A 25,848-nucleotide genomic window follows, 5' to 3' on the forward strand; every position below is an offset into this window, starting at 1 on the left:
TGTGAACGTCCCACATCCTATAGTGACATCTATTAATGACAAGACAGGCTCAGCCATCTGGAAAGTACAAAGTTAAAGGTCTGATGGAGCATTAACATGGAATAAAATGAGAGCCTAAGAAAGGATTAGTCAAAGACAGCAGAGCACCATTCCCTATAGCTGATGCAAAAAAAAAGTATCTGCACTTAATTTACTGCCAGATCAATTTAACTGATTGTGGCTTATACTACCAGCAGACAGCCAAGTTAACCACTCGCTATTCCCAGAGCAGTGGTGCTTGACCCTAATCACCTTCATTCAAGAATTCAGTACAGTATTGTAAAATGCAGTTCCCAGCTTTCAAAGAATTACTTCAGGCACAATAGGCCAAATGGTCTCCTTCTGTGCAGTACAATACTAAGTTTATTTTCAATCTGCAAACAGATGGTTCTCCACTGACAGATTAAGATGCCAGTCACCATTCTAAGCAATATCTACACTGATTCTGTTCAGATTTCATTGAAAATGATAGAGTTGTAATCTGCTCGGGTTGCATGATGTACATTACCTGGATATCCAGCTAAAGTATAGGCTTTCCACTTGCTAACTGGCTGCAGTCCAGCTTTACAGGCATCCTTATCATTGACAGAGGCTGCATTAAGAGGTGCAATCTGAACCTGAAGAGGAAAGGAAAAGTTAAGACCCGAAATTATTAAAACAATTAGGCAGATCACAAATTATTGAAACAATTACAGAATTACTTAATATCGTATTCTCTTGAGTATAGAAAATGGTTGTCAAGCTGAGACGTTTAAGGTGACTAAATGTTTTGAATGTGGAGGTGGAGGGAAAATATCTGCTTTATGAGCCGAGAACAAGACAGCATAATCTAAAAAGCAGGGCTATGCTATTTACAAGTGAAATCAGGGAACACTTCTTCTCACAAAGCACTGAGCAAATCTGGAACTGGGCAAGACAACTGAAAATGTCAGAACTGAGATTTATCGTATTTTGCTCAAACACTGGGGGAGCTAGAACCAAGTGGGCACATAGAGTAAAGATGCAGATAAGCTATGATCTAACTGAATGGTGGAAAGGACTCAAGGACCAAATACCCTGCTCCTGTCCTCTCTTCTTAAATCATCTCACTTCATACTATAAAAAAGTTTGTACAAATATCTCTACTGTTCTAACTCAGTTTATACAGAATCATGACTGGGTAATCTGCAATGAAGCAAAATATTGCTTTGAATTAAAAATAGAAAAATTGTACTAAAATAAATTGCAGCCATATCCCATTGGTTACACACAAGTAGAGCTAGTATATATAGATTTAAAGCAATTGGTCAAAGGATTAGAGGGAAAATCTGCAAACAAATTTCACCCAGATGGTAGTAGGGCTCTGAAACCCACTGTCCATAAAGGGTTACAAAGGCAGAAGCCTCCAAAATGTTTAAAAAATACTTGCATGTTTCGGGAGAGCTGTCATCTGCAATGCTGTGCACCTGGTGATGGAAGGTGGAATTAGGCTTGGTAGCTCTTTTTTTGTTTGGTATGGACATAATGGGCTAAATGGCCTCCCCGTGCCACATCAGGTCCTTCAGCCCACCTTGTCCATGCTGACCACCAAGTACCTATCTATACTAATCCCATTTACCAGCACTTAGTTGGGAGCTTATTATTCCTTGGCAATTCAAGTGTTCATCCAGATGGTTTGTATATTTTGTGAGAGTATCTGCCTCAACACCTCCTTGGGCAGTGCGTTCCGGATTCCAGCCACCCCTTGGGTGAAAAAATTCTTCTTCAGATCCCCTTAAACCTCTTACTCATCACTTTAAACCTTTGTTATCTGGTCTTAGACACCTCTGTTATGGGTAAAAAGGTTGTTTCTACCCAATCTACGGCACTCATAACATTGCATACCTCTATCACATCCCCCTCAGCCTTCTCTGCTCCAATGTGACTAAACCCAGCCTATCCAGTTTCTGCTCATAATTGAAATTTTCCATCCCTGGCAACATCTTGGTGAAGCTTTTCTGCATCTTCTCTAGTGCAATTATGTCCTTCCTATAGTGTGGTGACCAGAACTCCACACAATATTCCAGTTTTGCCCTAACCAATGTTTATTACAGGTGTACCTGGACCTCTTGTTCTTATACTTCATGTCCCATCTATGAAGGTGGAGAATCCCAAATGCTTTCTCACCACTCTAGCTACCTATGCAGCCATCTCCAGGGATCTTTGGACTTTGTACACCTTACTCCCTAGGGTGCCACCATTCATAATATATGTACAATCCTTACTGAACCCCCAAAATGCATCACTTGACATTATCAGGATTAAATTCTATGTGTCATTGCCTTGTCTAATTACGAGCTCAACAAGTCACTCTTGTAGTCTAAGATGACCTCCTCACTATTCACAACACCACCACCAATTTGTGTTGAAAGGGATCACATTATTCCTTTTTTTGCACTATTTATTTGTTTTGTAATTAATTGTAATTTTATGTCTATGGACCGCACTGCTACTGCAGAACAATGAACTTCATGTCATCTAAGTCAGTTGATAATAAATCTGATTCTGATTTCATAAACTGGTGTAGAATTAACATTGGATAATAGGAAAGGAAAAGTGTTGTGAAAACTGTTTCAACATACTGTGCTATTTTACCATTTGATGCCAAGAAGGTCAAGTGACAACATTCCTCTTAATATTGATTATTTTTCCTATACTATTCTCAGGATTTCTACATGTTGACAGCAAGAGTGTGGAATTCTAATGTGTTAAAAATTAGAGTGTTGATAAACGGTGGAAGGTTTCACTCTGTACCCTGAGCTGATGTCTCCATCAATGCATGCAGGCTACCCGAGCCCTCAATACACTGTGATGTTGAAGGCACATCAGTAACAGATCCTAAACCTCTGTCATATCCAATTTGCCAGCTGTAAGAACAACATGCATCAAGGAACAATATCCAAATTACGCAGTAAGAATTGTGGAAGTGTAGGTGAGGGTCAAGTTTTCCTATGTACTCAAACACTGTAAATATTGAAATCATCGACTCAGTCCCCTTAATATGAAAGCCATCCATGTTCCCATAAATATGCTATAGTAGAGAAGAAATTGTACTGCATTTATATTGCACCTTAATGCAAATAAACTAGGAAGGCTGATCGACACAGGGAAATACAATATTGTGGCTATTACTGAAACATGGCTTAAAGGAGGACAGAATTGCTCAACAAGCTCACCAGCGCCTCTACTTCCTCAGGAGGCTAAAGAAATCTGGCATGTCCCCTTTGACACTCACCAACTTTTCGTTGCACCACAGAATGGTAGAAAATTTCAACTACCCTAATATTAACCTGGATTGAAATGGCATGAAAGGTGTAGAAGATGCAGAGTTCTCAAAGTATATTCAGCAGAACATTTTTAATCAACACATAGCCAGTTCATCAAGGGAGAGCAAATGTAGACTTGAACTGGGCTGTGGAAGGGGTAGCAGCAGAAGAACACTTTGGAGGCAGCAATCACAATTCTTTGAGGTTTAGCACAGTAAGGAAAAAGAAACAAGTTCCAAGTGAGTAAGGTTCTAACCTTGGGGAAGGCCTAATTATACTACATTTAGGTCTAATTTAGCAAAAGTGGAAGTGCGTGAGAATGAAGAAGTGTGAGGGAGATTGAAGAGTCTCAAACTTGAAATCTGAAGTATCTAGAGGATGCAGAGGAGTGTTATAAAGATAAAAGCAGAAACATTGGAGTACTCAGCGGTCAGAGCAGCATCAATGGAGACGAACAGAGGTAATGTTCCAAACAAATGACTAGTCATTAAAATGGATGAGTGTTTTCATATTTACTTTCTGAATGCTTTTATGAGGATGCTATTAGAGTGGAGAATTTTAGCTCTGACGGGAGAGGTGCTATTCAGGGCTGTTTGGTTGGAACAAAGGTGGCTGAAAGGAGATTTAATGAAGGTGTATTCAATATACAATGTCCCTGAATGGACCATCAGGGAGAACCTGCTCTTTTAAACAGTGTGGTCAATAATTAGGGGCAGATTAGAGATGGAAATTAAGTATATATTTTTCAAACTAGTGGTGCAAATTTGGAACTTTCTGTCCAGAGGAGGAGGAAGAAAACATTGACAAAGTACATGGGTGCGCGTCTGAAGCTCCATAGTCTACAAGACTATGGACTGGGAGTTGGGAAGTGGAAAGGTCTGAAGTAGATCTTTTTAATAGCTAGTATGGATCCAATGGGCTGAGTGACCTCTTTCTATGCCTCTATCATATTTTGCTTTTTATAAACTGTCTGTGGATCAAGAGGTGACCCATTTGAGGCTTTGGATATCATGGGCACGAGAAATAAAAGTTTTTTTAAATGGGTGAACAAAACATCTATAATTTGTTACAACTGAAAGAGACAAAAGAAAGGGCTTTAAGAATATATTGCAGTTATACAAAGGTTCTTGTTTATTCAAATCATCATCTCTCAAGTCACTCCTGGAAAACTTAAGTATAAATCAATTGTTTTTCATTACATGAAACAGAGATGCACTCAATTCCTACGGCTACTCATGTTTATTCACTGATATTAGCCAAATCTTCTGTGGTGGGTGATTCAATTCCAAGGAGGAAGCTAATGGAAAAAGGATGAATGCAAGAATAAGAAATTAAATACAGGAAGTGGCAAATCTGCACCAGAATCAATCTCTTCGTTGGCCAATAATTGTGGGGACTCTTAAGCTGGTGGGCTTTAATAGTCTTCCAAATAAAAAAGCACAGATTGTGACTTCAGCTGAAGCAGACTTTCCTTCTTTGTTAGAATAGTATTCAGAAACCGAATAAGTGAATAGAAACAGACTAAGGGCAGGCACGGTAGTGTAGTGGTTAGAGTAACGCTATTACAGCGGCAGCGACCTGGGTTCAATTCCCACCGCTGTATGTTCTCCCTGTGTCTGCGTGGGTTTCCTCCGGGTGCTCCGGATTCCTCCCACATTCCAAAGATGTACGGGCTAGGAAATTGTGGGCACGCTACGTTGGCGCTGGAAGCGTGGTGACACTTGTGGGCTACCCCCAGAACACTCTATGCAAAAGATGCATTTCACTGTGTGTTTCAATGTACATGTGACTAATAAAGAAATCTTACCCTTCAAATAACCTTCCTGCCAATAGCAATGTTCCTACTATTTTACTTAGCCTCAGATTACTCTCTTATTGTAGTGGTTGATTGTTTCCCCTATATCTTTTCTCAGTGCTCCCACCATGTTCTTCCCTGCTCTATACCTTAATCATAAAAATAAGTTCCGCAACACTTGAACAGCCACTCATCTTCTCTTATTCAGAAATTCCCTTCAGATTGTACAGCTTACATTTCCCTTGTACTGCCCAACCTTTGATGAAGCTGTGAATATACTATTCCTTTCATTTATTCAAAACCCACTTCTACTTGCTGCTCCCTTCAGTAGCTACCACCTCTCACCTTTGATGTCTGCACCTTTCGACTCCATCTAACTACTGAATTTTTTGGTCTCTCTATTTCCTTTGATCTGAAATGAAAGACCTGCATTTCCTCACTTCCAGAGAGCTTGGTTTTCAATCACCTCTTATCTGAATAATACTTAATCTCTCCAATAAAGTCCAATATACAGGGCAGATGGAGAAAGCAAGGAAAGCAGAGCAAAGTAAAGTGGGGATTGTCCCCAGGCTAATCTTTCACCTGAGGGTCATGCTCTCAGTCACCTTCTTACTGTTAATTAAGGATTGCTAATAAATGCTGGATTTGCACATATAAAGTTAAATGAATAAATAAAAAAAATGCAATAATGCTGTGCATGTACTACTTTCTGTGCATATTCTTCATCCTGGAAGCAGTTCCCCATGGGAACATAGGTAGAGGAGCAGGTAATTTAGCCTTTTGAGCCCTCAGAGTCATATAGCTACACAGCATGGAAAACAGGCTCCTCGGCCCAACTCATTCATGCTGACCAAGTTGCCTAACTGAGCTAGTCCCATTTGCCTGTGTTTGGCCAATATCCATGTATCTGTCCAAATGAAATTCCCATCGATCATTCAATAAGGCCATGGCTTAAGTCCAAATATTTGCCCTTTTCCCCTCATCCCTTTCTACCTTTTATTTTCAGAAAATCGATCTTTGATTTAAAATTAACAGATTGCCTATCAATTGCAATTTACAAAACAGGCTCCTAAATTTTTACGACACTTTTAAAAGCTTTTTAATCATGTAGTAAGTTTACAGTCAAGGTTTGGAAAGAAAAACTTCAAATCTATTCTCCTAAATAAAAACCAAAAAACTGCAGATGCTGGAAATCTGAACTACAAACAGAAAGTGCTGGAAAAACTCAGGCAGAATCTGTGGAAAGAGAGACAGTTCTAGTTTCAGCTCCAGGATCCTACGTCAGATCTTAAATCTATTAAATCACTAATTTCTTAAATCCTCTTTTTTATCTTTTCAAAATTTGGACCATTGGTTGACTGGCAAAGAAACCAATCAAGCTAAATGCCTCTACAGGGAAAACAACATTGCACTATTGGAAAGCGGTTGAATTACAGTAAAATTCAAGTGTATATTATTATTATTGAAGGTAATCATAGCCTTGCAGAAGTATAATTTTAAATTAGATTTATCAATTTAAATTCCTATGGTTTGAGAAAGGGCAAAGTGCAAATTACAGCATGACCAACTTGGCAGGTGTTCCTATTAGTTGCTAAAGTTACTTCGTCAAACAATATTTTTACCCCTCACAAAACCATCCGGCACTAAGTAGAAATAAAAGAACGGGAAAAGAGGTGAAAAAATAAGGTAAATGAAAATCTGGCTGTGGAAGGATAATCATTCATTATAAGTTGTTGCGCTGCATCTCTCCCCGGGTAGTTCTTAAAGTCTGAAATCCAGCGAAAAAAATCAAAAAGCAGCAGATGCTGAAGAAATGAAATTAAAAGAGAAAGTACTGGAAGCATGGGTCGAGCAGCATCTGTAGAGAGACAAGCAGAGTTAACGTTTCAGGTTGATGACCCTTTGTCAGAACTGAAAAAGTGAGAAAACAAGGTGGTTTTAAGTTGCAGAGAGGGTGGAGAACGATTGGATCGGTTAAAGGGAATAGCTCTGGCAGGTAAAGCTAGGGTTGCCGTGAGATATGCTGTGTATGTAACAGTGTGACTGACAGGGAAATGAAGATTGCCAGGCCAGAGACAGAAAAAACACAAGTAAAGGGACATGTAAAAACAGTGAAATGCCAAGCTGTAAGAAATGCCCAGCAGGTCTGGCCATGCTACTGGAGGCTAAAATTAAATTAATTTTACAGATGGATGACTTACAACAGGACAGGCCAGTCCTGGTACAAACAGAGGAACCTGAAGTTCAATTTTATAATGAATCTAGAAGACCTTTGGAACCTGAGGTACTATTTCTCAAGTTTACAATGGGCCATTGTAATAACAGGGCAGAAAGCCACAGACAGATAGGTCAGAATGGGAGTGGGATGGAGAATTAAAGTGACAGGCAACTGGAAGTTTTGGGTCAGATAAACAACCTCTCAATGTTACTTAGCTCATTTTTTAAATAAATGATGCTACAACCCTTTTTTTTTCATTTCATGGGCTTGAATCTTGATGACAACCTCTGCAAATGAGAAGGGCAACTTTACCATCCTGTTAATCATCCTGCTGTGGTCACGTATTGTTGCTCCTTCAAAGTCTAGAATTTCTCATCAACATGATTATGGGAGCACTGGACTATGTAGTTTATAGAAAAGACCCTCACTTTCTAGGACAACTACCAAAGGCCAGTGAACTTAAACCTGTTGCCATCTTGAACACAGAGGAAGCATATTATCATCCTGTGCATTTCCATATGATGCTCATGACATTCAGTTGCTCTTTGCTCCTAAGTAGCCACTTTATCCTTCGCTAAGCTTGTCCCTTCCAACTTCTGTAAAACAGCCTAATTCTGCCCTCACCAAACCAACTACTACTCTCTTATCCACACCTCACTTCAATGCTAGCAAAATTTTTATTGCATTACATTTCACCATACCAAAACCTCAGTGCATATTACACCCCATTTCACCAGCAACCAACACCTCTACATTGTAAAGAAAAACAGGAATCAACCATTCAGCTTCAAGCCTGTTCCTCCAACAGATTATGCCTCATCAATGCTTCAAGTATATCCGCAGAGGACACCCTTGCTGGGAGGTTTGCTAGCACTGTTGGAGAACATTTAAACAGAGTTGGCAGAGGCAGAGGTTGTTGAGATGAAGAGGTTCAATCACCTACAGGAGAATTAGTAAGTCCTGTAGGTAGAACAAGCGAGCAAGTGAACATCGAGTGAATTCAAAGCTAAACTGTATCTATTTTAATGCAAGGATATAACTAGTAAAGTAGATGAACTCAAAGGGGGGAGTAAAAGGGGAGGAGGTATTGCACTGTTAGTCAAAGATTGTATTACTTCAGTATTGAGGGAGGATATCCTGGAAGGGTACTCAAACAAGAGCATATGGGAGGAGATTAGAGACAAAAACAGTCCTGTCACTTTGCAGGGGTAGGGGGTGTCTTACAGACCTTCCAACGGTCAACAGGAGGTATAGGCAGATATCAGAGAAATGTAATAAAAATAATGTTTTTCGTACTGTGGGATTTCACTTTCCCAAATATTAACTGGGATTGCCTTAGCATTAAAGGCTCAGAGGGAGCAGAATTTTTGAGGTGTGTCCAGGAGAGCTTTTAGATACGGTATGTAGATAGACCAATGAAGGAAGGAGTATTACTGGACCTCACGTTGGGGAATGTAGCTGTTCAAGTGGAGGCAGTGTCAATGGGGGATCATTTTGGAGATAGTGACCATAACTCCATATATTTTAAAGTGGTTTTGGAAAGGGATAGGAATGAACCAGTAATAAAGGTCTTAAATTGGTGGAAGGCCAATTTCATTAACATAATGGAGGACCTGCCAAAGGAGATGGGGGGCATCTTCTTGCAGGTAAATTCACATCTGCACAGTGGAAAGCATTCAAAGGAGAGAAAGCAAGCGTTCAAGGCCAAAATGTTTCAGTAAGGGTAACAGCCAGGAGTAACAAGTATAGGGAACCCAGGATGGTGAAGGATATTGAGGGTGGATAAAGAGTAAAAAGGAAGCACACGACAGATGTAGGAAACTAATGATGGGGGATGCCCATCAAGAGTATAAAAAGTGTAGGGAGGCGCTTAAAAGGAAATTAGGAAGGCTAAGAGGGGTCATGAAAAATCACTGACAGACAGGATTAAGGTAAATCCAAAGCCATTTTATAAGTATATTAAGAGCAAAAGAATAACTAAGGAAAAAATAGGGCCCATTAGGGACAATATGTGCAAACTCTGTATGAAGCCAGAATGTATAGGTAAAGTCCTAGACAGATGATTTTCATCAGTATTCACAGAAGAAACAGACTTTGTAGTTGGAGAATTCAGTGAAGGGGTAGGTTAAAGCCTAGTGCAGGTCTCCATAAATAAAATGGAAGTACACAATGCCTTAGCAGACTTAAAGGTGGATAAATCCCCAGGATCCGATGGGATTTATCCCAGGCTGCTATGGGTGGCAAGGGTAGAGACTGCTAGTGCTCTAGATGAGACTTTTGGATCTTCACTGGACACAAGTGAGGTACCTATGTGGAGGACAGCAAATGTGGTCCCGCTTTTCAGAAAGTCAGCAGGTAACCATACACTGTGAGCTTGACATCAGTGGTAGAGAAGACACTGGAAAAAATTCTGAGTGAGAGGATTAATGATCACTTGGAAAGACAGGGACTAATCAGAGACAGCCAACATGGTTTTGTCAAGGGTAGATCCTGTCTGACCAATTTAATTGACTATTTGAAGAGATAACAAAAGGTATTGATGAGGGCAGCGCAGTAGATGATTTATATGGACTTTAGTAAGGCCCTTTACAAGGCCCCACATTGGAAACTGATTCAAAAAGATAGGGCATCGTAACTAGAAAAGGTTACGATATAATGAGATACCAGGACAAGGTGAATAATAAGGACCTACTTCACCCAGTAGAAGGGAGTTTACTTTCGTCACTCAGAGAGTACTGCATGGGCTGGAACTCGTTTTCTGAAAAAGTGGCAGAAGCAGAAACCCTCAATACACCTGAAAATACATGCTATGTTGGTGCTGGAAGCGCGGCGACACTTGCTGGCTGCCCCCAGCACGCTCTACGCAAAAGATGCATTTCACTGTGTGTTTTGATGTACATGTGACTAATAATCTTATAAATGTCCTGGGAGAGCACTTGAAGTTCAGTAGCCCATAGGGTTATGAGTTAACACAAGAGATTCTGCAGGTGCTGGGATCTGGAGCAACACACACCAAGTGCTGGAGGAACTCAGCAGGTCAGGCAGCATCTGTGGAGGGACTTTGGGAAGGTCTCATTATGTGTTTTCTTTGGGGAGGGAGGGACATGAAGACGTTTTTATTTATTCTTTTGCAGGATACAGACAGTGTTTGCCAACCTGGCCTTTACAGTCCACCCCCAATACCCCAGAACCGGGCCAATTAACAGTTGGACCACGTTGGTGCAGTGCCTGAGCTACAGACCGCGGCGGGTTTCTATGATTCACCGAGGACAACCGGCACCTACTTTAAGATTCTTCTCGGCTCTGGAGAAGTCGAGGACTGTCGAGAAGTCGGGCGGGGGTCTGCGCCTCTTGTAGTACTTGAAGAGCCTCCTGAAGGCATCCTCCCCCTGCTCCAGCAGCCCGGCGGCCATCGCCCTCACCCGGTCCCGCCCCGCCGGGGTCAACCGCCCGCCAAAGACACGGCCTCCTGCCTCAATCCTATTTCAATCACCGCCGGCCGCCTCAGAAACAATTCGGAATATGTTTTAATCACGTTTTATTTTGACAGGGACGGCGTGTTTTCTTTTGATCGTTAGCCCCGCCGGTCAGAGGTCAGGCGTCATCGTCAGGGAGCCAGCATGGCGGCGGCGGCTGCTCCTTCAAGGAAGGTCTTCGAGGTCTTCGTGTCCCGCGTCCCCTGGACTCTGGCGAGCAGTGAGTGGCGCCGATTTCACACTCTGCTGCTCCGGGCGAATGTTTTTCTTTTTTTTTGTGCGTGCGTGTGGTTGTTTTTAGATTGTGGGCGACGGAGGAAGCCTGAGAGTGGGGCCCCCAACCCCGGGCAACGGCAGCCGCTTTTTTGCCCGCTGCCCCCGAACTGAATATATCACCCGGTATTTGTATTTTAAATAAAAACAGACGATGCTGGGAACACTGAGCAGGCCAGGGAGCATCTGTGGAAAAAGAAATTAAGCTAACCTTTTAAGTTGTAAACCCTTCATGGGGGGGGGGGGGGAGATTTAATTGGAATTTTTGGTATTGGTTCATTATTGTCACATGTACCGAGATACAGTGAAAAGCCTTTATCTGCATGTCATCCGGACAGATCATGCCATACATAAGTACATCAAGGCAGTAAAGAGAAAACAGAATGTAGTGTTGCAGCTTCAGAAAAAGTGCAGGGTTGGTGGGCAAATAAAGTGCAAGGGCCACGATGAGGTAGATCAAGAGTTTGTCATTTAGCCTATTCTATTAGATACATGGACTGGAGAGGTCTGGAGGGTAATGGACTGGGTGCAGGTTAATGGGACTAGTGGAATAACGTTTGGCACAGACTAGAAGGGCCGAATGGTCTGTTTTCTGTGCTGCAGTGTTCTATGGTTCTATGAAAGGTCTGTTCAACAGTGGGATAGAAGCTGTCCTTGAGTCTGGTGGTATGTGCTTCCAAGCTTTTGTATCTTTTGCCCGATGGGAGAAGAGAGGATGGCTGGGTGGGAGGGGTCCTTGATTATGTTCAACTTGATGAGATGCTTTGAGAAGGTAAATGAATAATGTGGAACTGTTTCCACCACTGACAAATGGTCTTTGACTTGAAATTTTAGCTCTTTTTCTATTTCCACAGATGCTGCTGACCTGCTGATTGTTTCCAGCATTTTCTGTTCTTATTTTGCATTTCCAGTATCTGCAGTTCTTATGAGTATTTTAATACTGTTGATGGCAGGGAGTTTGCTGGTAAGGAAAGTGGATAGTGTCAATTCAAGCTTTTGAAAGGGAATTGGTGGACACCTATGGAATGCTAATTTACGTGACAATGGGGAAAGAGCTAAGGAAGTTGGGGATACATTTGGGTTGGTTATGCCCTGTTACTTCAAAAGAAAATGGGCTGCCTTATTTATCTTAAAATTTTACCCATTTGGCCATCCAGAATTGTCCTTAGCAATGTGCAAGATGCTGGAGGAACTTGGCGGGTAAAGCAGCATCTATAGAGGGAAATTGACTGTCGACACTTTGGGTTGAGACCCTTTATCTGGACTGGTCTTTATCTGGAAGCATCAACCGTCCATTCCTATTAGTAGATGCTGCTTGACCCACTGAATTCAAAGTCGAGTTTATTGTCATGCACGAGTACATGTATGCACAGGTGCAATGAAAAACTTACTTGTAACAGCGTCACAGGCACATAGCATCAGATAAGCAGCATTCACAAGAAATGTATAAATTATACATAAATTATACCCAATTTTTACAAGAATAACACAATTAGAACACAAAAAAAACCCTCCATTTTAGTGCAAAGTGGTCATAGTGTTGCTAAACTGTAGTGATTAGGATCTTACCAGTTGGTTCAAGACTCATATGGTTGAAAGGAAGTAGCTGTTCTTGAACCACCTTATGTATTGCTCCAGATTCCAGCATCTGCAGTCTCTTGTGTCTCCTCTCTGGAATTGTCCTTAGTTCATTGACTCCAGGATGCTGCCCTGGAGTTGCTAGCACTGCTGGCTTATTGTTGAAGTTTTTGGATTAATTTGAAATTATCTTGGAATGAGAACATATAGGAACCACCAGAATCCTTCCAAGCAAGAGAAAATGAACAACAATATCTGTGAGGGGAAAGGAATTGTTGAGATTTTGGGTCAAAACCCTGCATTGGGACTGAGAGGAGAGATGGCTGGTATAAGGAGGAGAAGGAGAGTGGGAGACAGGAGTCTGAGGTGATTGGTGGACTGAGGAGAGGTGAACGATGATGGGGAGGTTGCACCAGGGAGGAGGGCGGTGTGGAGTTGGGAGGTGGATGATAGATAGAGGAAGACAAAGAGGGGAAAAATGAAAAGCAGATGGGGTGATGTGTGGGGAGTAGGAGACAGTTGCCTGAGGGTAATTGTCAATTGCCTCTCTGGCAAGGGAAATTGCCTGTCTAGATCTCAATTAAAGTTCCCCTCAGTATTCTTTATACTAAAGAAAACAGCTGCAGCCTAGCCAATCGCTTGGCTTGGTTTTAATTCTTTAGACTTGGCAACTTATTGATAATTTTCCTCTGCACCTTTTCTACTTCTGTCACATCCTGTTTGTAATGACCAGGATTGCACACTACAATAGCTTAGATCTAACTAGTGCTTTTTATGGTTTGAGCATGATCTCCTTGCTGTTGTGCTCTATGCCTTAGGCAATGAAGGCAAATATTATGTATGCCTTAACCACCTAAGCATGCATTTGTTTGCCCTCCACACTTCAGACTAAATTCCATTTGCAACTTTTGTGGTCGGGTTAATCAGTCTGTTGATAGCTTCTTGTAGTCTAGAACTACTTATCAATCACATTGCCAGTTTTTGGTGTCATTGCCAAACTTTCTTAACCATATCCTGATATTGTAAATCCTGCATTAACCATGTTTCATTCACTTGATTATCTAATGTACTTATAAAATTATCTCTTGGTCTATGAAGCCTCATAAAATACGGACTGTTTGACTCTGGATCTCATGTGAAATTTAATTCTGTCCACAGCACATAACATAAGTCACGATAGAGAACGTGAAGAAAGCTGTTTCTTAACTTGCAGAGCATCCCTTGTTTACTATGCTAATATTAAAAAAAGTGCTGGAGATACTTAGCAAGTCAGGCAGCATCTGTGGAGTCGGAGTCAGATTTTTGCTTCAATTCTTGTTTTACTGTATTGATGTCTTTTACTGGGATGCAAAGAAAACATTTGTGCTTATAGTCAGAATGTAGAAAGGCAAGGGAAACTGATTCTTTTTGTGAAAATAATTATAGGAAAACCATGGTAAATGTTTATCTTTTCACTTGACAAATCATTCTGTGAAAACTTGCCCACCATCATTTTCTCAGGAGCAAGTTAAGATGGAGTAGGCAATAAATGCTGTCCATGCCACCAATAATCACGTTCCAAAGATGAATTAATTAAAAGTTCTAATACAGTTCTTTTCAACAAATATTGCATTTTAAACTCTGAATCTTTGTTCAGCTCTTTCCTTCAGTATCTTTTTATTGTGTCTCCTGCCAATTCCTGTATTTTTCCCTTTCAAAACGGATAATTCCCTGCATTAAATTACATCTGCTGTCAGACTGTCCATTCAATTATGTAGATTGTGCATAGCTGAGATCGGATAGTCCCTAGCAAATTAGAATTTTTTTTTGTGAATGTCACAGGATCCCTGGAAAGAGATTTCTAAACTGGGAAAGTTGTATGATAGCCAACAGAATGAGGAAAAAGGAAAATAAATGGCTGAACAATATTTGCAGTGTTCCTGTAGGAATAATTTATAAAATTAATCTACAACATTTTCAATCAATATAATATTGAATTAATCTATGTTTTGCAGAAGAAATCAAGGAATATTTTGCACAGTTTGGATCAGTGAAGAAATGTCTTCTTCCATTTGTGAGTATTTAATTAGCTTCAATCATATTATTGCTCTGTTTTAATAAACATAAGCTGAAGATTTTGTTTCCTAATTTCAATGGATACAACTATTTTTTAGTTTTAAAAATGATGTCCTCGGCTCTAGATACAGCATTGAAATCCTAGGTGTCTGTAAGACCCAGGATGAGAAAGATGGGGTAGTTGGTATTCCACAGAGATCTGCTTTTGGTTAATCTATTTTATTAAAAGTGTTAGAAAAATTGGGATATAGGACAAATAGCACAGATTTTAAGGAATTCCATAATTACACAAAACAGACAGGGAGGCAATCACTAAATACAGAGGTTATGAAAAATAAAGTTTTGAAGTAAGGATATACAACAGAGTATGCCTATAGTTGTGAAATTTCACATGGCATAGACCAGTAAAGGGATTTTGGGTTGGATACATTACTGGCAGAAATTCAAGTGGTTGGAGAAAAAGCAACCCAGGTGTGTAAAACACAACAGCAACGAAATGTAGTGCAAGGTGCATCCAGACACCATGAGGTGTAAATTTAGTGAATAAAATACAGTATTAAAATAGTTATGTTACTAGAGATAAGGAGTAATGAAAAGTAATTTAACATGTTGGGCTTTATTCATTAACCATGAGAATATTAAGCATTGAATGAAAGACTAGGATTTTAATAAAGTAAATGGTAGCCTTGTTTCTACTGGTTAGCTGCAAGTATCAAAGCTGAGTTTACTGTCATGTGCACAAGTACATGTGTGCACAGGTGCAATGAAAAATTTACTTGTAGCGTCATCACAGGCACATAGCATCAGGAACATAACATTCACAAGGAAAATATAAATTAAATGATACACTATTTTCACAAGAAAAACAAGCAAAGAAGATAATTTCCTTGTGTCACGAACCAGCAACAAAAGAAACACACTGAGCATGATTCAGTGTTAAAAACTATTTTATTAATCACTACTTATGATAATACGTAAAATAAAAGTAAAAATGGTAGTATGTTAGAATTCAAAAATGTTAGACCTCGAACGTTAACCCCAAAACTAAACTCTTCGTGTGTGTGACAAAGTCCAAAACTCCCAGTTCAGGAATGGTTCTTAAAGTTCAGTTCCGCAAGCCATAAGGTGAAACATGAGCAAGGGCATCTTCAACAACCACTGTTGTCAGAAGATAAGACGTAGATGTAGAGAACATAGGGAGAGTAGATACGAAATCCAAATGTTCCACGATGGAACCCAAACGACACTCCAGTGTTTACTCGGTAGTGACTTCCTCACCCCGAAAAGCATCCGAATCGTGGTCGTCCACACACAAATACCTGTTTCCTTCTACAGGTCAACAACAAAGTGAACTCCACCGGATTACTTCCAACTTCCAACTTCCATACATGGATTTCAGTGGCAAACACAGTTATTGTTTCTCATCCATCGATAGAGAAAAACAAACAGGCTGGTGTCTCTCTCCCTTCTCTCTCTCTCTCTCTCTCCTTCTGACTTCTGCAACAACGTCATTACGTCCTTTAACTTCTATTGACGTAAGCACGCCCCACACACACATACACACACACACTCTATCTTAAAGGGACTTTCACTGAGTCTGTAACACTTGGAATATAGTTAAAAAGTAAATTTCTCCATAAATATAATGATTCATTCTCTTTACATTCATGCTGAGAGAAGAAAGGGTCCAAAATTACTACTATAAACTTAAGTAAGGGCATTTATGAATTGAATTGGTTTATTATTGTTACTTGTACTGAGATACAGTGAAAAACTTGTCTTGCATACTGTTCAGATGGATCAATTCATTACACAGTGCATTATGGTAGTACAAGGTAAAACAATACAGAATGCAGAATGAAGTGTATCAGCCACACAGAAAGTGCAGTGCAGGTAGATAATAAAGTGCAAGGTCATAACGAGGTAGATTGTGAAGTCAAGAGCCCATTTTATCATACTAGGGAACCGTTCTTATATCAGTGGGATAGAAGCTGTCCTGGAGCCTTTCAGGCTGTTGTATCTTCTGCCTGATGGGAGAGGGGAGAAAAGAGAATGTCTGGGGTGGGTGGGGTCTTTGATTATGTTGGCTGCTTTACCGAGGCAGTAAGAAGTGTAGACAGAGTCCACTGAGGGGAGACTGGTTTCCATGATGTGCTGAGCTGTGTCCGCAATTCTCTGTAGTTTCTTGCAGTCACGGGCAGAGCAGTTGCCATACCAAGCAGTGATGCGTCCAGATAGGATGCTTTCTATGGTGTATCGATTAAAAATTGGTGAGTGTCAAAGAGGACATGCCAAATTTCTTTAGCCTTTTGAGGAAGTAGTGGTGCTGCTGAGCTTTATTGGCTGTGGTGTCTACGTGGCTGGACCAGAACAGACTATTGGTGATGTTCACTCCTAGGAGCTTGAAGCTCTCAATCCTCTCAACCCTAGCACAGTTGATGTAGACAGGAGTATGTGCACTGCCCCCCTTGCTGGAAATCGATGATCAGCTCTTTGCTAGCTCTCAGGTCCTCTTCTTCATGAGGACATGAAAGCTAGTTTAAGTGACCAATGGGTAACTAAAAACAATAGTAGCAGACTTAAAGAAAAAGCATGTAATTGCATAGATATATGGTGGAACATAAAATAGCCAAAGATGACTAAAAAAATTAATATAGAAAAATTAGAATACGAGTTAAAGCTAGTGTGAAATGTAAAAAAAGAATTTCAATAGATGTTTTGAAAAGGAGTTAACAAGGTGAGTGTTAGTACTCTGCAACTGTGAGTCTGGGGAATTAAATATGGAAAATGAGGTGGCAGATGAATTAAACAGATATTTTGCAATAGTGTTCAGAATGTAGGATACAAGTAACATCCCAAAAGAAACTATAAATCAGGAGTTGGAAAGGAGTGAGAAAAATTATAGTCACAGAAACGTGATACTGGAGTAACTTGTTGGAGCTGCAGGCTGACAAATCACTTGGTTCTGATGGACCGTCCTAGAGCCTTAAAGGAAGTAGCTGGTGAGATAGTAAAGGCATCTGCTTTGCTTTACCAAAATTCCATAGATTAAGGGAAAGTTCTGTTACTTTGAAAAGTACAAAAATGTAGCTCTTTTATTTGAAGGAGATGGAGGGCAGGAAACTATCAGCCAGTTAGCCTAACATCTTTCATTGGGAAAATATTAAAAAGCTATTACTAAAGACATCATAGTTGTATATGTTTTTTAAAAAAAATAAAGGAAATCAGGGAAACAACATTGTTTTGTAAAAGGAAATCATGTTGAACTATTTATTGGAGTTCTTTTGAAGCAGAAACATGCTGAGGATAAAGGGAAATTGATGGAAGAACTGTACTTGGATTTGTGTAAGATATTTAATAAGGTGCCCTGTCAAAGTTTGGTGTAGGAAGTAGAAGTTCCAGGAGCGGAAGTAACATACAGACATTGATAGAAGATTGGCTAGTGAACTGAAACCAGAGATTAAGTTAAAATGGGTCTTTTACTGGTGAACAAGATATAGCTAGTAGTATGCCACAGCCATCAGTGCTGAGGCCTCAGCATTTGTTTATATAAATGCCTTGGATAAAAATGCCAAAGGTATGATTGCTAAATTTGCTGATAACACAAAGATGGGGTGGAAAGGAAGTTGTGAAGAGGACATGAGCTGGTCACAGAAGGAGGTTAAGTGAATGGGTAAAGATCTGGCAAATGGAGTATTAATGTGGGAAAATGTGAAATTGTCTGTTTTGGGAGGAAAAGTATTTAAAACAAAAAAAAGTGGTGAGAGATTGAAGCTCTGATGCAGATTCATCTGGCTGTCTTAGTACATGATTCATAAAAGGCCAGTCTGTAGCTATAGCAAGTAATTATGAAACAAACAATAACATTGTAAGCTTGTAAGAATTGAATATATTAAAAGGGAGATTATACTTCAGTGAAATAGGGCATTTGAAATAGTGTGTACAGTATTCTTCTTCAGAAAGTATGTAACTGTGTTGGAAGACATTCAGAAAATGTTTACTAGATTGATACCCTGGAAAAGGTTGGACAGGCAAAGCTTGTATCTACTAGAGGATAGAAGAATGAGAGGTAATTTGATTGAAACACATAAGATTCTGAGGGGATGTAAAGAGGATATCTCCTCTTAGGAGAACTTGGAACTAGATTTATTTAAAACAAAGTTCTCATTTAAGAGAGATGAGGCATTTTTTCTTTGAAAAGTGCAGGAGTCTTTGGAATTCTCTTCCTCAAAAGCCAGAGGAAGCAGAATCTTTGATTATTTTAAAGGCAGAGTTAGGTAGATTCTTGATGATCAGAAGGTGAAAGAGGACCAGGGGTAGGCAGGAATGTGCAGCTGAGCTGTGTTCAGAGCAGCTATAATTTGATTTGCATGGCAGAACAGACTTGGAAGGCCAAGTGCCCCACTGTTCTCTTTTCATATGTTTGTATAAAATTGTATTGAAAATGAAATCTGTCTATGACTTTAATCCATACTAAATTCCATGGAAGTTGGAAATGTTACATGGTTACATACAGTGAGCAGGAGAGTGGTATTGGATTTGATGACTTTTGAGGAGACACTGGCGTAGGTTTGATCCACTAAATGGTCTTTTTCAGGGCTTTAATATTCCATGATTTTGGCCAAGTGAATATGTTGCAACCTCTATAAATGAGCTCTTGTTGCTTGCATGTAAAAAAGCACCATCCAGTCTCTGTTAACAAACAAATGAACAGCCATCTGTGTTGGATTTCACTGAAGACGAGGCTAACCGATTCAGGGTAACAGACAACCCAAAGTGGCAAAGTATTGCAAATGCTGAAAATATTCAGCTGTATCTATGGAGGAGGAAATGGAGTTAATGCTTTGTTATTACATCAGAACTAGGAAAATTAAGATGATTTTAAAATGCAGAGAAATGGGAGGAGAGAAAAATAGGGAAGATTTGTCACAAGGTTGAAGGCAGAAGGAATTAAAATAATGTGGGGCAAAAGGATGAAATGCAAAGTGAAGGAGCTTGGCAGTAGGACAAGTAAATTATCTCAAGGGCTTAGACCCCTAGAATCTTCAGAATCCTATTTTGGTAGTAAATGCGGATGGTATGGGGAAGAAGCATACACCCCCTTCTGGTAATTTCAAGTTTCATTCATCTGTCTATTCACAACTCTACCATCCCATTTATTATTCACTAACATTTCATGTTTTTTGTTCTAACTGGCATCATCACCACCATTATCACTTAGCTCCTGCAAGTCTCCACAGACTTTTTGTTTTTGTTCAGTCCATCCCCACACCCATTCTCTAAAACTTATTTCAGTTGTATCTTTTTTTATTTTTGATAAAGGTCATTGACTCAGAATTTTAACTCTGTAACCTCTCTCCATAGATGCTGCCTGACCTATTATTTCCACTTGTGTTATTTCAGATTTCCAACAGCTACAGTATGTTGCTTGGATTAAAAACAGAAAATGCTGAAGTGCTCAGATCAGCTGGTATTTGAGAGAAAAAAAAAGTTTGTTATTATTCTAAAGGCAGAGACCTGAATTCAAAGATTTGCAGAAATGTCAGTAAATTAAGTTGTAATGTTCATTGACCAACTTCATATTACAGGACAAGGAGACAGGATTTCACAAAGGATTTTGTTGGATTGGCTTCAATACAGAAGAAGGGCTTCAGAATGTGCTGCAGAAGGAAGTTCACCTCATTGAAGGCGCAAAGGTAATTTTAAAATGTTGCTTTCTCTTTTATTCAAATATAGGGGAGTACCAAGAAGTAATATTACATTCATCCTTTCCTGATTGTGAAGTGAGTGCACTCCTAAACTGAAATGTATTGAGTTTCTAGCTGCTGCCTACATCGGCTGTAGGGTGATTTGCAGTAAAGCTGGCATTAAGAAACCATAGGGTATTTGGGGAATGGAGTACTACATTACACTTTTTATCCTTATTTAAGAAAGGATATACGATGAAACTTCGATAATCTGCCACTCAAGTCTTGAGTGCTGCTGGATTAGCAGATTTTCTGCACTATTAGATGTTACTCTTAATATCCCTACACACTAAGTTCATTAAAAATGTTTTGCACAGTAGGAATTTTCCATTGAACTGTGTTTAAAGGGAGCATGGGAACTAGGGCCCTGGTGAGCCAGATGCTGAATTATCAGGAGTTCCTGAATAATTGTATAGTGGATTATCAGAGTTTAACTGTACTTGCATTTTAAACAGTGCAGAGTAGAGGTTGACATATGAGCAAGTTGGGCCTATACCTGTTGGAGTGGTGATTTTATTGAAACAAAAGATTCTGCAGGGATGTTTCCCCTGATGGGGGTATCTAGAACTAAGGTTTTAAAATGAGGAATTTACTGGAATTCTCTACCACAGTGAGCTGTGGAAGCAGAGTCTTTGAATACATTCAAAGTGGTGGCTGACATCTTTGAACTATAAGGGAGGTGAGGGATAAAGAGCAGGAAAATGGTGTGGAAGCCACATTGTAGCAGCTATTCTTGTGTGGTGAAGCAGGTTTGGGGGCTTGACTGGGTTACAACATGAGTGCAGTACAAGTTAGAAAAGTATGAATGTATTTTACAAGATTTTCCAAATCTTGTCACTAAATAAATCCACAGAAGGCACAAGAAAGTTTTTTTTTATTTTTTAAAAAAATGAACAGAAATGCATTACCAAATGGTAACATCACCAAACCTATAATACAAAGGCAAAGTTTAGCAAAGCCCCTCCAAATGTCACATGCTGTCATTAGCCAACTATCTGGCTAATATTCAGATAGTTTTAATGTTACAATTTACAGCAACACTGTTCCATGAGGTTAATGGTGGTAAAGCAAAAGTAGAAATTGAATAACTCATTAAAAATTTATTCTCTTCACAGCTTCAAGTTCAGAGAAACAGAAAATTATTCCAAGGACAAAGATCAAATAAAATCACCGAATCAGCAAGTTGATACTGAATATGGAGGGTGTAGTTCAACTCATTTGTGTCTTAAAGTTGGTGAATAAACAGTTGTAACGTGTAAAATCTCCCTTTGCATTTCTAGGGTGTTTACGCTAGCTTTAATTAGAAAAGTAGATTGAATTTTACAGGAACATCACTGTAAATGAAATTCACATAAGGAAACTTTCCAAGATGTGTTCTAGCCATGATATACAGGAAGTCCATGCAGAAACAAATGCTAGGGACATTGGTTTGAACTAAATTTTGTTAAAACATGTGGTATTATTGAAGTTCATCTATTCCTTTCTTCGCTTCTTTCCTTCATGTTCATATTCTTTGGAGCGACCACTTTCTGGCCTCTTTGAACCACCATGTTGCTTGGCTTCCTCCAAGAACTTATCCAGCCCAAAGGGATCTTCTTCGTCCCTCTCAAACTGAACAGGACCTTCATGGCGTTGTTTGCGGTCTGTACCAGAGAACTCTCTGTCAGGGACAAACCTACGGAAAAAAGATCACATTTCATTATCATATGGCATACATCTCAAAACTAGTTGTAAGCAAATGCAATTCAAGAAAACATTGGAGTTTAAATTTCTGCCAAGCTGACTCATACCCCAAAATTTACAGTAAAATGAAGATGTGTTACATTTGCATAAGAAAATTTTCTACTTAATTGTTCTTGAGGCAAGTTTCCAAAACAACAAATTACATTCAAGGCACTGCACCAGAGCAGTGGCAACAATCCTCCCAAAAAAGATACTCTCTCTTTCCATGGGCAGTACTTGACCTGTTGAGGATTTGTTTTTATTTTGATAAATTTTACAGGAGCACCTTGGGGAGAGGTTTAGGGAGAATTCCAGGGCTTAATACCTACACAGCTGAAGCCACAGCTGCAAAAGGTGGAGATTAAAAGTTGAATGTAATATTTGTGTTCCTTTAGTTCTTGGTCAAAGACTTGAAGAAGATACACTATCCACTTAGTTTTGGATGATTTTAAATTTACTGAGTAGAATGAGGGAGTATTGAAAATAGACAAGTCCACAGGTTAAAAAGAAATGAGCTAAAGCAGGGGGGAAAAAAGCTAGGTTACTCACCGGTTATTTTTCATAAATGTGTCCAAATCATCACCATAAGTGTCTTTATCAGCATTCTTGGTAGGTCTGTATACATTTTGTGCCATGTCTTTGCCAGATCTCCAAGGCTGGTCATAAACATTGTAAAGTTCATCCTCTCCTCCCGCGAAGCCACTGTCCATGCCCTGCAAAACATAAACATAAGCTGCATCGCTACTATTTTCCGATGGTTTAACCAGAAAACCCAATTGTTCCTAGTTTCTTTTAAATTCAAAGAATGCTCTTTGGGTCCACTCATTTTGTCTTTCCACCAGATTCAGATAGGAACTGCTTTAAGCAACTTAATTTTGAGATCCAGTCCTACATACTGCAGCCCAGAAAATCAAAATTGCTAGGCTTATGAACAGGTCATTTATCCCACTAACTGAAAACAGACAATTTATACCATTAAAAGCTGTATCTTTACTATCTATGATGTGAGGCTTCTGCAATATTTTGGTCAGTATTTTTCAAACGAGAAACCACTGCTTTCTTAATTTATCTGGAATTATAAATACATGATATCCTCTTTCTGGGGTTAAAGACAGCTCTTTGCTTAGGTTTTGAAGATGTACAAGATAAATGGTAGTCTTTCAGTATAATTCCTGACAATGAGGCACTAAAGATTGTGTTTAAAAAAAAGGTGCATTTTAAGTTCATCTATTTCACAATTCACCTTGAAACAGGAAAGGTATAAGACTAAAATTGAGAATTTCCTTCCAAAATTACTGCAATGCAATGGTAGTAGGGTTAGGAGTATTCTGAGGTGGCAAATTAAGATCATTAATGTCTTGCCACATTGCATCAAGTGTGATTTATTTTTCGTCCCCATATGGTGAGTGATAACATTATTTGGTTTTTGCTTTCCCTGTTGCAAAAATCAGGAGAAAATGCCTTTTCAGCAGATTTGTTGAACTGTTCTCGTCATTTGCTAGCTGGAAAACCTAGCTTGCACACATGGCAAATGATGGGGGTCAATAAGTGGAGAGTGAAACTTGCAAATACAAGTGACAGCTAATTTTCTGGACAACCATATTTTGTTTTAGGAATGAGGCAGACTATTGGATAAATCAAGTTATGCAATTCCTTTATAATGATCACCTTATTTTACCTTGTTCTGGTTGAAGAGTCTTTGGTCATACTGTAGTTCAGTGGATACACGTTGATTTGGTACACCCAATGCAATCAGTTCGCTGATATCTCGTTCCTGATCCTTCTGCAGTTTGGACCTGGGATTCAAGCAAGTATAATTACTTATACCATGAATTCACCTGGCACCATGAAACTTGTGCAGAAACTCATGTTGTAGGGCAGAGTCTATTTAAACATCAATTATCGTTCACACTTCAAAATTACTCCATTAGCTGTAAAGAACTTTGGAATGTACTGAAGATATGAAAGGTATAGAATTGTTACAGAATAGGAGGCAGCCGTTTCACCCATCAAGTCTGCCAGCTGTTGGTACTGGAAGTCCCATTCCCGATTTCCCCTCAGCCTTGCAAGTTGCTCACTCTCACATGCCTATCTAATTCCCCCTGATTGTGGTATTCCAGATTTAACAAGAATTTCTGAAAAATACTGATAATTAAAATGTAACATTACATCACTTAGCTTAAAAGATAAACATGTTTGTCCTCTACCAGATTTTACTGATGACGTAGTTTAGAGACAGCACTCCCCCTCAGAGGGTTATTTGTTCAACGCTTATCCAGACTGGCACAAAATCCATGCTGATACGTCAGTGCAGTATTGAGGGAATCTTATTTAATGTTTCATCTGAATAGAGGTTACATGCCTCTTAACATGTAAAACATTTCACATCTGTATTTCAAGGCTCTAGTTTACTGGCCATTATTTCTCTTTGTGCTGGCAACTGTGTCTCAGCATCACTTCTGAACCAGAAGGTTGTGGGTTCAGGTCCTACTCTGGAGATGAGCACGAAAATCTTGGCTGGCACTCCAGGCCTATTCAGAGTGCTGCACTGTTGCAAGTGCCATCCTGAAGGTGAAATGATGAACTGAACCCCCACCAGTCCTTTCAGATGGGTACCACTTCAAAGCAAGTTCCCACATATAGTGATGTGATAAACTGTTCTAGCAAGTTTTATTAAGGCTGGATATCTTGTGGCAGTGACTCACCTTAAGCCTCACTGCTTGGTGCACATTAGTTCTGCATTACAAACAAAGTGTCATGAGATCTTGTAACATTTCATCAGTAGGGTCACACTTGCAACAGTACACACTGGGAAATATTCACCCTTTAATCAAAATTGCTAAACTAGATTAGCTGATCACAGTGCTATTGTGGGTGCCTACTCTGTGCACCTGGACATTACATTTTCTGCATTTCAACAGTGACTTACTTCATGGTCTGTAGAACATGTTAGAACATACCAAGGTTGTAAATGGAATTAGTATATAGTTTCTCAAATACCAACATCAAATACTTTAATTTTTCTATGGTTTGGGACACAGACTGCTTAGTAGAAGAACAATTCTATTCTGAACAGAATTGAACAAATCCACTTCTGACCTAATAATGGAAGAAGGCTATTGATGAAGGTGGAGATGATTAGGCCCTAGTGGACTGATCAACCTTCAACAAGCACAAACTATTTCAGGTAGATGCCAGTGTTGTAACTGTATTGTAACAGCTTAGCTGGAGTTAGTTCCTGAGAGTAAGTTTCTTCTACTATAAAACAAGGATTTGTCTGGTTCCATGGCTTTTGCTGTATCCAGTGTTCTCTGCTGCTTCTTGATATAATGTGGAATGAATCAAATTAGCCAAAGACTGGCTTCCATTATGGCAGGCCCTGGGAGGAAGCCAAGACTGACCATTTACTTTGGGCGGCAGTGGCACAGCTAAAAGAGTTGTTCCCTCACTGCGACCTGGGTGCAGTCCTGATCTTGATTGCTGTCTGTGTGGAGTTTGCACATTCTCCTTGTGACCACGTGGACTTCCTCTGGGTGCTGCAGTTTTCTCCCACATCCCAAAGTACAGATTGGTAGGTTAATTGGCCACTATAAATTGTGCCCTAGTGTGTAGCTGAGTGATAGAAGCTGGGTGGAGTTGATAAGAACAAAAAATGGGATTA

At 39.6% G+C, this 25,848-nt stretch overlaps 3 protein-coding genes across 3 annotated transcripts in view; 1 reads left to right on the forward strand and 2 right to left on the reverse strand.

Annotated features, from left to right (window-relative positions):
• Positions 1 to 10,818, reverse strand: part of alkbh1 (alkB homolog 1, histone H2A dioxygenase) — a 23,419-nt gene extending 12,601 nt beyond the window's left edge. The window contains 2 exon segments of the mRNA XM_052020270.1: positions 548 to 656; positions 10,621 to 10,818. Of these exon segments, the coding sequence (XP_051876230.1) occupies positions 548 to 656; positions 10,621 to 10,749 (238 nt within the window). The 5' untranslated portion in view covers positions 10,750 to 10,818.
• On the forward strand, positions 10,777 to 21,726 carry slirp (SRA stem-loop interacting RNA binding protein). The gene is made up of 4 exons (XM_052020254.1): positions 10,777 to 11,032; positions 14,658 to 14,716; positions 20,307 to 20,414; positions 21,581 to 21,726. The coding sequence occupies exons 1-4, from the start codon at positions 10,957 to 10,959 to the stop codon at positions 21,650 to 21,652; spliced, it is 315 nt and encodes a 104-aa protein (XP_051876214.1). The 5' UTR covers positions 10,777 to 10,956; the 3' UTR covers positions 21,653 to 21,726.
• The window catches only part of snw1 (SNW domain containing 1), a 30,720-nt gene continuing 26,194 nt past the window's right edge, over positions 21,323 to 25,848 (reverse strand). The window contains exons 12-14 of the mRNA XM_052020244.1: positions 23,866 to 23,983; positions 22,737 to 22,900; positions 21,323 to 22,140 (exon numbers count right to left, since the gene is read on the reverse strand). Coding sequence (XP_051876204.1) covers positions 21,939 to 22,140; positions 22,737 to 22,900; positions 23,866 to 23,983 — 484 coding nt within the window. The 3' untranslated portion in view covers positions 21,323 to 21,938. The remainder of the gene's footprint in view (positions 22,141 to 22,736; positions 22,901 to 23,865; positions 23,984 to 25,848) is intronic.

Source organism: Pristis pectinata, chromosome 1 (genome assembly GCF_009764475.1).
Source record: "Pristis pectinata isolate sPriPec2 chromosome 1, sPriPec2.1.pri, whole genome shotgun sequence".
Classification (NCBI taxonomy): domain Eukaryota; kingdom Metazoa; phylum Chordata; class Chondrichthyes; order Rhinopristiformes; family Pristidae; genus Pristis; species Pristis pectinata.